The sequence below is a fragment of the Cricetulus griseus genome, chromosome 3 (genome assembly GCF_003668045.3).
Source record: "Cricetulus griseus strain 17A/GY chromosome 3, alternate assembly CriGri-PICRH-1.0, whole genome shotgun sequence".
Lineage (NCBI taxonomy): Eukaryota > Metazoa > Chordata > Mammalia > Rodentia > Cricetidae > Cricetulus > Cricetulus griseus.
This window is the reverse complement of record NC_048596.1, coordinates 54,200,103-54,211,216: the sequence shown is the minus strand read 5'-3', so window position 1 is coordinate 54,211,216 and position 11,114 is coordinate 54,200,103. Positions and strand designations below refer to the sequence as shown.

Genomic DNA, 11,114 nt, shown 5'->3' with positions numbered 1-11,114 from the left:
TTGCCTCTGGATTAAAGGCATGTACCACCACTGCCCTACATTTTAAAATATTTATAGCCAGGCTTTGGTGGCACACACCTTTAATCCCAGCACTTGGGAGGCAGAGGCAGATGGATCTCTGTGAGTTCGAGGCCAGCCTGATCTACAGAGTGAGTGTCAGGACAGGCTCCAAAGCTATACAGAGAAACCTTGTCTCAAAAAAAAAAAAAAAAAACTAAAGAGAGAGAGAGAGAGAGAGAGAGAGAGAGAGAGAGAGAGAAGAAACCTAACATTTATTCAAAGTCAATTTATAAGGTGACAACTTAAATATGTTATAATGATTAGCCTCCACGACATTTTTAGCAGGGCAGTGGTGGCATACACCTTTAATCCCAGCACTCTGGAGGCAGAGGCAGGTGGAGCTCTGTGAGTTCGAGATCAGCCTGGTCTACAAGAGCTATTTCCAGGACAGCCTCCAAAGCCACAGAGAAACCCTGTCTTGGAAAACCAAAAAAATTTTTTTTAATTTTTAATTATGTGTATATTATATGTACATCTCTGTGTAAGTTGGTTCACATGAATGCAGTAAGACTGGAGGCCAAAAGAGGGGGTCATATCCCCAGAAATTGGAGCTATACGTGTTATGAGCCACTCACTGGCCACAAGTGCTGAGAGTCAAACTTGGTAAGTGTTCTTAACCACTGAGCCACCATTCCAGCCCTGACTTCTGAGGTGGGGACTTATCCACCTGGGTGGTGTCATTTATTGAGGTAGGGACATAGGGAGCCATTCTGGGGAGGTAACATGACCAGTGCTATAGTTTCCCTAACCCATGCTGAAGTTTGATTTATGGTAGAGCAGTGCTGAGAGGTGATGAGGCCTAAGTGGGAGGCACTTGAGTCATGTGGGCTGACTGAGACTCAATGCTGAGTCTCGAGTGTTTACAGGTTATCCCTGGAGGCTGTCCTGGAACTCGCTCTTGTAAACCAGGCTGGTCTCGAACTCACAGAGATCCACCTGCCTCTCTGCCATGGCTGAGCTACCGGGGAGCCCTCCAGCAACATAGAAGAGATCCACCTGCCTTTGCCTCCCGAATGCTGGGATCCAACGCCCGGCTGGATCACACTTTCTTAAAACCAGATAATTAATAAAGGCCGTTGGTGATGTAGATAAGGGGAAAATAGTGACTTAAATAAACTAACATTTTACTCCTATTTCATTGAAGTCTGGAAGTAGGCAATCAGGAGTGATTTGGGAACCCTACTGTGCCATAGAAACCCAGGATCTTTTACTTGACCTTACTATTCTCTGCGCATGTCTGCAATTTTCAAGGTTACTTCCAGATCCAAGATAACAGCTAGAGTTTCAGCTCTTACATATGCATTCCAATGTGAATGCACGATAAAGCAAAAAAAAAAAAAAAAAAAAAAGACAACAATGGCTTTCTCCAATATCATTTCTGTTCAAAGGACATCATTGGAAATCCCTTCTCACTCCTTCTGTGTATGTCTTAGAATTACGTATGTGCAATGGAGGGTAGTAGACATGTCTTTTGGATGAGGTCATTGCCATCTGAAGTACAACTGGACTTACACTATTGAGGAAGAGAGAAGAGCCAATGGGCAGTTGGTAGCTCTTATGTCAGAGGAGAATGATGAGGGCAGAGAGCCCCTGGAGAGCCTTCTTGATGATGTGCCTACTGTAAGGTTTTCTGCTTCAGCGCTTTGTTTATATGGAGTATTTATATTATATGAAGTCTCAGGTATTCCAGACTGATCTTGAACTCCATATGTAGCTAAGGATGACCTTGAACTTCCAATCCTGCCTTTTCCTCCTGAAGACTGGGATGATAGGCCCACACCATCACACTTGCTATTCAGTTTTGGAGCTGGAACCCAGAGCCTCTTACATGCCAGGCAAGCACTCCACCCACTGAGATACACTCTCATTCCACATAGCAGGACTTTGGCTAAGTGTCTTTATGTAAAGCCTTGCTTTTTCTCTTCTCAGCCACTCGCCATGGCACCAGTTTGCCCGAGTTTAAACACAGATTCTGGTGCGTAGTCTAGAGTCATGGGTATTTGCTTCTACTTCCCCCATGCTACTCAGTGCTGGGTTCTGGAGAATCGATTGCAATTGTGCTTCTCCCCTAGCCCAGCACTCTTGTGCAGAAGATACTCTGAACAACTATACATACAATGCTAGTACTTTGCCCAGATGCTTTCCTGGGCTGAGGCCCTTCCCTTGTTCTTTATTCCCCTTCTTTAGATCCAGATCTGGCTTGCCCTGGTTCCAGCTTTGTGTCCCCCAACCCGCTCAGCATCCATTGCCCCAGACTGATCAGTAGCTACAAAAGGAACTGTATGTGGGTCACAAACCATAGCTTTCTCCCCACAGTGAGAACTAGACATCACTCCCATAGTCCTCTGCATGCCCAGCAGATTTGCAATTGCCACCTGGGTGGAAGAGGAGTCACTTGGGATAATTTCTAAGATGTAATCAGGTTCCAATGTTGGGGTTAAGTGCAGTCAGCTACTCAGGGCATCTCAAAGCTGAGTCTCAGAGGCCCTGGGTGAGGCAGGAAGGTTCCAATTCTGTTTATCTGAATGCTAGAAGCTACCTCTAGGTCTCCTCCCTGAACCCACCATTGCACCTGACTCAGTGTAGCCCAGTGGGCTAACAGTGGTGGCCTTGGACACATCACCCAGGAATGCACGTGTGAAACCTTTCCCATTTCATAACTTTATTTAATTTTCTCTGCCTCTTCCCTCCCCCGCCAGCCCCTGAGAGGGGGTGGAATTCCCCAGTTGGAAGGGAAGGGACTATTCTGTTCTCCCTAGGGAGGGATGGTGTCCCCTGGTCAGGCTCCATGGATGGAAGAAGCAGGGACCTTCAAGACAAGGCCAGGGCATCGTCCAAGAGGCTGTGGCCAGGCAGAGCCCCTCGGATGCCCTGTGGTCCTATGTCCTGTGGATCACCTAGAAGGAGAAGAGCAGAGAAGCCTGGGGGAGTGGTGGAGACAAGGCTAGGGTGTGACTAACAGGGACAGATATGAATTTTAGGATGCTGGGGTGGGCTGTGATGAGGTTTGGAGTTGGGAGCCCTGGGTCACAAGGGAAGCTGGATGTAGTGAGGGCACAGCAAGAACTAGGGAGATCAAGGTGGGGGGAGGGGGCAAGTCTGTGCTCTGAGAACTGCGCTCTGTGGAGGACCTGCACTTTAGGGTCTGGGGAAAAGGGCGCTTGCCTTGAGCAGAGGCCAGAGGACAGATGAGAGGGATGGAGCAGAGGAGGAAGAGAACTCTGGTAGGCAGAGGACCAAGCTATGGGGTGGCCACAGCCAGCTGTCCAGCTTCAGGACAGCCATCCCAGCTGGGCATGGCCCCAGCCACCAGTTTGTGCTTCTATGTTGCTGGAGGGCTCCCCGGTAGCTCAGCCATGGCAGAGAGGCAGGCAGCTTCACCCAGGTCTCCTCCCCACCCCGGTCTTTCTGGATGCTTCTTTCCCTGCCCAGCATCATCTGCTACCACAGGAGAACACGGTAATGGTGGGGGAGCCATGCTGGGGACATCACAGACTCAACTTAGGCGGCATTGACTTCCTCCTCAAAGGACCACAAGTCACTGCATTTTAGCCTAAGGGTCCCACCCCTTGTGCATGGCTGGTCTGTTTTCTTTCCTATTTTTGACAATTATTCAGACATCCAAGCCCATGGTGAGATGGTGAGGAGAGAGGGGTGCTCTGGGGCTGTAGGGGGTGGGTATCTCAGAGTGCACCCTGCCCATCTCCCCGGCAGCCGCTGTCGCCGTGGACAATGAGCACCGGGAAGTAGAGGGCATCCTCATAGCATGGAGGGCTTTCCAGAGGCTCAGTGTCCTCCCCTCTGCGTCCCAGGGGACCTCCACTCAAGCTGCGAAAGACCCCTGGGGTGGCCCGGCCTCCAGCACCCAGTGAGAGGCGACTGCGGCTGAAGGGCAGGCGAGGCCCACTGGGCCGGGCAGGAGGCAGGGAGTTGCTGCTGACTGAGCGTCGGCAGCGCTGGCAGCCTCGCAGGTAGGCCCCAGAGCTGGCACCCATGACCACAGCCTCGGAGTAGCTGGGCACCAGCTGCCGATTGGAGCAGATGTGCCACTCAAGCTCTGTGAAGTCCACGGTGGCCACTCGAGAGAGAGGCGGCCCGCTGGGCACAGCTCCTGGGGGCGGTGAGCTGGCACCGAAAAGCTTCTCCACTTGGTAGTGCACGTGAGCTGTCCCATAGGCTGCCACCACGCGCAGTGGCCAGGACAGGGTGGCGGCGGACACCAGCCAGAAGACCCAGGCTCTGGCATACCAGGGTGGGCTGCGGGGGTCTGCGAAGACCATGAGGGACTCACGGAAGTCCACGTCCTTCAGATGCATGCCCTCGCGGGCCTCCAGGTAGTCATCCAGGCCCTCGTTGGCACTGAAGAAGCGGGCCCTCTGCGTGAGGTACGAGGCCTCGGCCTCAGCACTGCCGAAGCTGAAGCACTTGGTGAAACGCAGCCGTGTGGCCGCGTGGTCTGCCAGGCCCACAAGCTCCTTGGAGACATCACGGACACCATGTGCACTGTAGTCGAATTCACCCCGAGCTGTGCGGCTGTCCGCCCTCTCATGGTAGACCTGTGTGGTGGTGTAGGCATCCCCATTGCGGTAGCGGGTGATCTGGCGTGTGCGGCGCACATAGTGGTAGCTGGTGGCCTTCCACCAGACACAGGGTGGAGCCTGCTGCAGCCGACGGATCAGGGCAAGCACGGTGTTGGCATCAGTGCGAGGCGCCTGGCATGACCGCACATGACAGTGCCAGCACTCTGCCAGGTAGAGGAGGTAGAGGAGGGAGACGAAGGCCAATGGGATGTAAAGGTAGCCATCAGAGCAGGGACTGGCTGGGTAGGTGGGTGGTGGACCGCCAGCCCCACGAGCCAAGGCTGCCTCAGGCCCCAGGACCAGGCGGGGCACAGTGGCCAGGCGACACCAGGCCACCACAGCCCCACAGGCATGGATGAGCAGTGTGAGGAGCAGGCACTTCCAGTGAGACTCTCGACACAGAGAGCCTCCCAAGGACTGCTTCAGGGGCCGCTGCTGCAGGATGGGCAGAGAAAGGAGAGGCACATATCAGTGGAGGCCCACTGTGTGAAGGAGGGAGCACCCTAGGGTCCACTTTATAGAAGATGTTGAAGCTTCTAGTGATGATGCTATTCTGCTGCAAGTGTCACAGTGGCAAACCTTGTCTGTCTGCTTTGAGCCTGTCTCCCCTGAGCCCTGCTGTTTCTCAGTCAGAAGTCCCCCTAACTCCCTAAGAGCACAAGAGAGAAGAAATGTCCCCATCTCTATAACTACTGAGAAATCTGACTTTCGGTAGTTTCTGTTTTGTCTCTAATTTGCTGTGTGCATTTGGTCACATTTTTATCCTCTCTGGGTCTGGATTTTGTTACTAGTGGTCTGGGAGGCTGATGTGGCAGGTATCGGTGTGTGTGTGTGTGTGTGTGTATGTGTGTGTGTGTGTGTGTGTGTGTGTGTGTGTTAGAGAGAGAGAGAGAGAGACAGAGAGACAGAGAGACAGAGAGATAGATAGATAGAGAGAGAGAGAGAGAGAGAGAGAGAGAGAGACTATGGAGCCAGCTATCACAGCTTTGAGGTGCTAGCTCTTCTACTCAGTGTGGCTTGGACAGACCTCTCCTCTACTTTAGCACTGTCTCCTCAGTCATTCATACCTCTGGTTGTTGAAGATTCAAAAAGATCACATGTGGGAATTTGTTAGCATAGGGTCTAGCCCTGGGAATAATCACTTTTGCTGCTACTCTGAGACTCCCACTGGTCCCTTGTTCCACTAGGGATGGCAGGAGACTTGGGAGAGGCTGGAGAGAGAGAGAGAGAGAGAGAGGAATGGGGGAGGTGTGAGTCTCAGGCTAGGAGCAGATGGAGGCCCAACCTTCACTCCCAATCTGTGTGAAGGGAGGAGGTGGGACACAAGCTGCTGGGCACTAGAGACCGCTTCTTGACCCAGGGGCTTGACACATATTCCATGGCTGGTAGGGCTACCAGCCTGGCCACCTCAGCTCTGGTGTCAATAGAAAAGGGGAGGGAAAGAGGAAGGGGAATTGGGAGAGAAGAGGTGAAAGTGTAGAGGTGAGATTCTGGGCAATGTCACCTACTCAGTCCCACCATGCCTTGAGAGGTCCAACAGGAGAGAGGACTGCCCTCAGTCTCATCCAGGGCAGCCTGCTCCCATTTATATCAAATTTATAGGTGCATTCTGCCACCTAGACCTGTACCAGCCAGGTGCACACACCCACTCATCCACACCCCAACACATGCTCATCATGGACCCACCCACCACAAAGGAACACCATCCCTCATCCAAGAAACAACAGACCCTTGCCTGTTTTCAGAGTACAGGCCTCATGCCCAGAGCAAGGTATCTTCAGACACTCAACCCTTCACCACAGGACACTCAAGCACATACATGTTATAACTGGCACCTGGACATGTAAGACCCTCACCTGACCACAATGCACATCTACTCCACCCTATGGCAACCTGACACCCACAATCCACACTTAGCCACACACTACAGAGGCACAGCATGAAGTCATACACACCCACACTCTTGGTTGAAGACCCAAGGCAAGGAACCCACCAGAGCCTCACCTAACTACAGGGTATATCTGTCCCTACTGAAGAAGATACAGGGAACACACACCACAATTCTTTCTCACACACCACACACACAGACCACTCACCACCCTGTTTTCCACACTACCACTTATCATCCTGCACTTGGCACATCCTCTTAGCTAGAGCTGAGGAGGGGCTCTGGGGATTTCAACCACTGGAGTGATCCCTCAGTCCTCACCTGGGAGTGGGGGAGAGCAGGGTATCCGCAGCCGCTCCCTTCTCTTCCCTTTTTCCCTCCCCCACCCCCAGTCCGTGCTACAGCTACTGCATTGCAGGCACCGCCCCGACACCTCGTGAGCAACTGGGCAGGACTGGGGGCCTGACCCCATGGCCCTGGCAGTCGGGGACAGCATCCCAGGCTGCGCTATGGAACAGGGACGCGTGGGGGGCCACAGGCGCTGACGTCACAGGGCCGGAGACGATGGTTGAGGGGGCGCCGAGGGCTCAGGTCTCCCCCACTACACTCCTGCTCAACCATTTCTGCCCTGACCTACGGTTACGGACCCCGAAGCCGCGACCCCAGCCAGAACGCTGTCTCCCCAATGACGTCATTCCCGGAGGGGCTCAGGGACTTTCCTTCTCAGTCCCTCTCTGGGGTTCGCCCCTCCGCTTGTCCCCTTCACCTCTCTCCAGCCCCGGCTCGGTCCCCACCACACGCCCCGGTACCTCCTCCCGCAGCGGCTCGCTGTCCGGAATGAGTGCTGCGGGCACCTCCCCACAGTCGCCACCTTCGCCCTCCGGCATGGTGTCCTCGCTGCTCCGGCTGCCGGGCCCGGGCCCCGGGCATGATAAGCGGTGGGGCGCGGAGGGCTCCGGTGCTGCCCCGAGGGGCGTCCGCTCGGCTCGGCGGCCGCTGTGGAGTGCGCCGAACCCAGCCCGAGCACAGCCCGAGCGCGGCGGCGTTGGCGGCGGAGGTGCCCGGCGCCCCGCCCTCCGCTGACCCCGCCCCCGCGGCACCGGCAGCGCCGCTGGCTGCGCCTGGCACCGCGGACGCCCCTGCCTCTGGGAAGCCCGGGCCGAGCAGCCGGACGACTGCCTTCTCTGGCTGAGCTCGCGCTTGCGACCTTGAGCGAGTCCTTGCTCTATAGCGCCCGGGTCTCCCCAGCCGAGCAATGAGCTGGGTGATTCTGCAGGTGGGTGGGCGCCTGCGGGGTCCCTCTGGAGGGGATGGGTCCAGCGCTAAACCCACCCAGACTCCACCCCAGAAGCTTTGCTTGTTAATATCCAGAAGGGAACCGCTAGTCTCGTTTGCTAGGCTCTGCTTAAGGCTGGAGGACTGACTGGAGTTAGGGCATCTCCTGAACTCTAGGCTACACGACCTTTGACCATCATGTTCCACGCGTAAACTCAGGTTTTCTGAGAAATGGAGATGGAAAAGTGTTGGATTAAATTCGCAAACCTTGTCTGGTTAGGCAAGGGAACAAGTTTTTCCTGACTGGGACAGCCTTTTCCCTGTTGCATAAAGCCCCAGGATTGCTCCTTAGCCCTCAGGGGGCTGGGTTCTTCACACCCAGGCTTGGGTCTAGACCTTGGCCCCCAAGCCAGAAAATTAGTGGGTAGGACAGAAGAAGCTGTAGCGCAGGGTGGGCTGGTCATTGTGTGTTTGAACAAAGGGCAACTCCAAGATTGTTTGAACATTAAAAGATGATGTAACGGATATAAAGCAATGATTTTGTCCTTGTGTTTACTTTTTATTTATTTTTTGTTTTTTTGTTGTGTTTTTGTTTTTGTTTTTGAGACTTGGCTTCTCTGTGTAGCCCTGGCTGTCCTGGAACTCGATCTGTAGACCAGGCTGGCCTTGAACTCAGAGATTCACTTGCCTTTGCCTCCCAAGTGCTAGGATTAAAGGCATGCGACACCTGTTGAAGTTTAAGAAAAGCGGTATTCAAGAGAAAGATGCCATGTGACAGGATTCAAGCAGAGGGCTTTTTTATTATTATTAGGGAACGGGATCATAAAAAGGGGAAAGGGAAGTGGGGAGACTGGCCTCTGGGGACAGGAGAAGCAGGAGAGAGGAAGGAGAGGTACAGGGAGGGGAGAGGGAGAAAGAAAGAAAGAGAAAGAAGAGAAAGAGAGGAGGACAGGAGGAGGGGAGGAGGTGGGCAGGGCCCTTTTAAAAGGGAACATAGTGAATATGCATAGGTGGTGCTCTTATTGGCTGCAGCTGAGGGTGTATCCTGTCTGAACCCCAAGGACAGGCCAGGACAGGTGAATACTAACACCTCCATCACCTGATTATTTTTTATTTTGTGTTTACATTTAAATTTTATTCCTTTTCTTTCTTTTCTTTTTCTTTTTGTTTTTTTTTTTGGTTTGCAAGACAGGGTTTCTGTGTAGTTTTGGAGGCTGTCCTGGAACTAGCTCTTGTAGACCAGGCTGGTGTTGAACTCACAGACATCCGCCTGCCTCTGCCTCCCAAGTGCTGGGATTGAAGGTGTAAGCTACCACCGCCTGGCCTTTTAAAATTATTTTATTTCGTCTGTATGGGTGTTTGCCTGTATGTTTATACATCAAATGAATGCAGTGCCCATGGAGGCCAAAAAGAGGGCATTGGATCTCCTGGAATTGGAGTTATAGATGACTGTGGACTGCCGTGGGATGATGGGAATCCAACCCAGGTGCTCTTAACTGTTGAGCCATCTCTTCAACTGTCCCCATTTGTTTACTTATTTGACACAGGTGTTTGCAGGCTATCTTCTTTTTAAAAATAATTTAAGGGAGGCAGGGGAGGAGGGGAGGGAGAGGGAACTGGGATTGACATGTAAAACAATCTTTTATCCAATTTAAATAAAAAATAGAGAAGAAACAAAAAATAAAAAATAATTAAACCTTTATTTTATATGCATTGGTGTGAAGGTATCAGATCCCCTGGAACTGGAGCTACAAACAGTTGTAAGATGCCATGTGGGTGCTGAGAATTGAACCCTGCACCTCTGGAAGAACAGCCAGTGTTCTCATCCACTGAGCCATCTCTCCAGCTCCTGCTGTTTATCTTCTATGTGTAATTAGTATGCTTGGGTACCAGGAGGACATAGATGTGGAGAATGACATAGTCCCTCATAGAAGCTACCCAGGGAAAAGTCTGGCTAAAGAGGGGTTCAGAACCCAAACTCTGGTCTCCACTCTGGGCCAGGATCAGGCCTCTGTTCTCTTTGCACCTCTGTAAGAGCTACAGTGACCACCCCCATTTAAAATGTAAATTTATTTTTTTAATCTCTCTCTGGGTGGGATGTATGTGAAGGAATGCACTTGAACCATAATGCAATTGTGCAAGTCAGAGGATGACCTTTGGGAGTTGGTTCTCTTCTTCCACTATGTGGGGCCTGGGAATTGAATTTAGGTCCTTGGGATTGGCAGCCTGCTGAACTATCTCACAAGCAGGCTAATGTGACTCTTAAAGGCGCTGGACAAATTGATAGGAAGGGAAAGGGCATCCCAGGTGGAAGAGCAAAAGCAGCAAAACCATGGACTGTTATCTCATGGGCTGAGTTTGGGGAGCAGGAAGGTCTCATTTTGTGTAACTGAACACTAAGTAATCAATTCCAAGTATTAGAGTGTGTGTCATGCTCTCTGGAGAACAGTGTCCGTGAGAGATGGGCTCTTGCGGACTGTCTCCTATGAGGGTGGGAGTGGTTATAACCTGGATGGGAAGAAGAGTCTGGGAGCGAGGCTTAAGGGCCTCACTTTGAGATCCTGGTGATGACTAAGGAGCTTCGAATGCACCTTCAGGAGACAGATCAGCACACTTCTGCCTCCCAAATCCGCCAGACCACTGGGAAAAGCAATGGGACAAGGCCCAGTGTGGATTCCTGCCCCATCTATACCACCAGATCTTCAGAATTTCGAATCTTCTGGGTCTCAGTTTCTGATCTCTAACCCGTGTGTGTGTGTAGACCCGTGTGTGTGTGTGTGTGTGTGTGTGTGTGTGTGTGTGTGTAGACTCGTGTGTGTGTGTAGACTGTGTGTGTGTGTGTGTGTGTGTGTGTGTGTGGTGTGTGTGTGTGTGTGTGTGTGTGTGTGTGTGTGTGTGTGTGTGTGTGTGTGTAGACGCGCGTGCACACGATGTATTGAGCGCGGTCTCAAAGACACCTCGCAGAGACTCCTACAGATAAGCAGTTGGACGCTAAAGGGCATTTTCAGCACCGGCTGACGGACAGCACCTACTCGGAAAGAAGTGGGAGGCCGGAGGAGGAGTCAGCGTTTTAGGGCTCTGGACGGCGCTGTCACTCGCTTAGCGCAGGCAACACCACCACATTCTAGCCGGCCGGGGCTCCGCTTCACGACTGAATGAATTGGAGGAAAGAACACAAGACGGGCAGGGGTGGGTCAGCGCTTGACCGACCGCCACATTCCCCCTGGCCTTCGTTGTGGCGGAGCCAGCTCTGAGGGTGACTAGCGGTGTCGGTCCGGAGCTCACTCTTCCTGCCGGCGTAGTCGTGGCGA

The 11,114-nt window shown here is 52.7% G+C and overlaps 1 protein-coding gene across 1 annotated transcript; it reads right to left on the bottom strand.

Annotated features, from left to right (window-relative positions):
* Positions 1–3,743: 3,743 nt before the first annotated feature.
* Positions 3,744–7,415, bottom strand: Tmem151a (transmembrane protein 151A). The gene is made up of 2 exons (XM_027408637.2): positions 7,338–7,415; positions 3,744–5,075 (listed from the first exon to the last, which is right to left on the bottom strand). Exons 1-2 carry the CDS (start codon positions 7,413–7,415, stop codon positions 3,744–3,746), a joined length of 1,410 nt encoding a protein of 469 aa, XP_027264438.1.
* Positions 7,416–11,114: the final 3,699 nt, after the last annotated feature.

Excerpts from the sequence above, each read along its gene's own strand:
- Tmem151a (XM_027408637.2), bottom strand. The coding sequence starts at position 7,415 with ATGCCGGAGGGCGAAGGTGGCGACTGTGGGGAGGTGCCCGCAGCACTC. Across the intron at positions 5,076-7,337 it reads GCGAGCCGCTGCGGGAGGAG|CAGCGGCCCCTGAAGCAGTC; the intron begins GTACCGGGGCGT and ends CCCATCCTGCAG.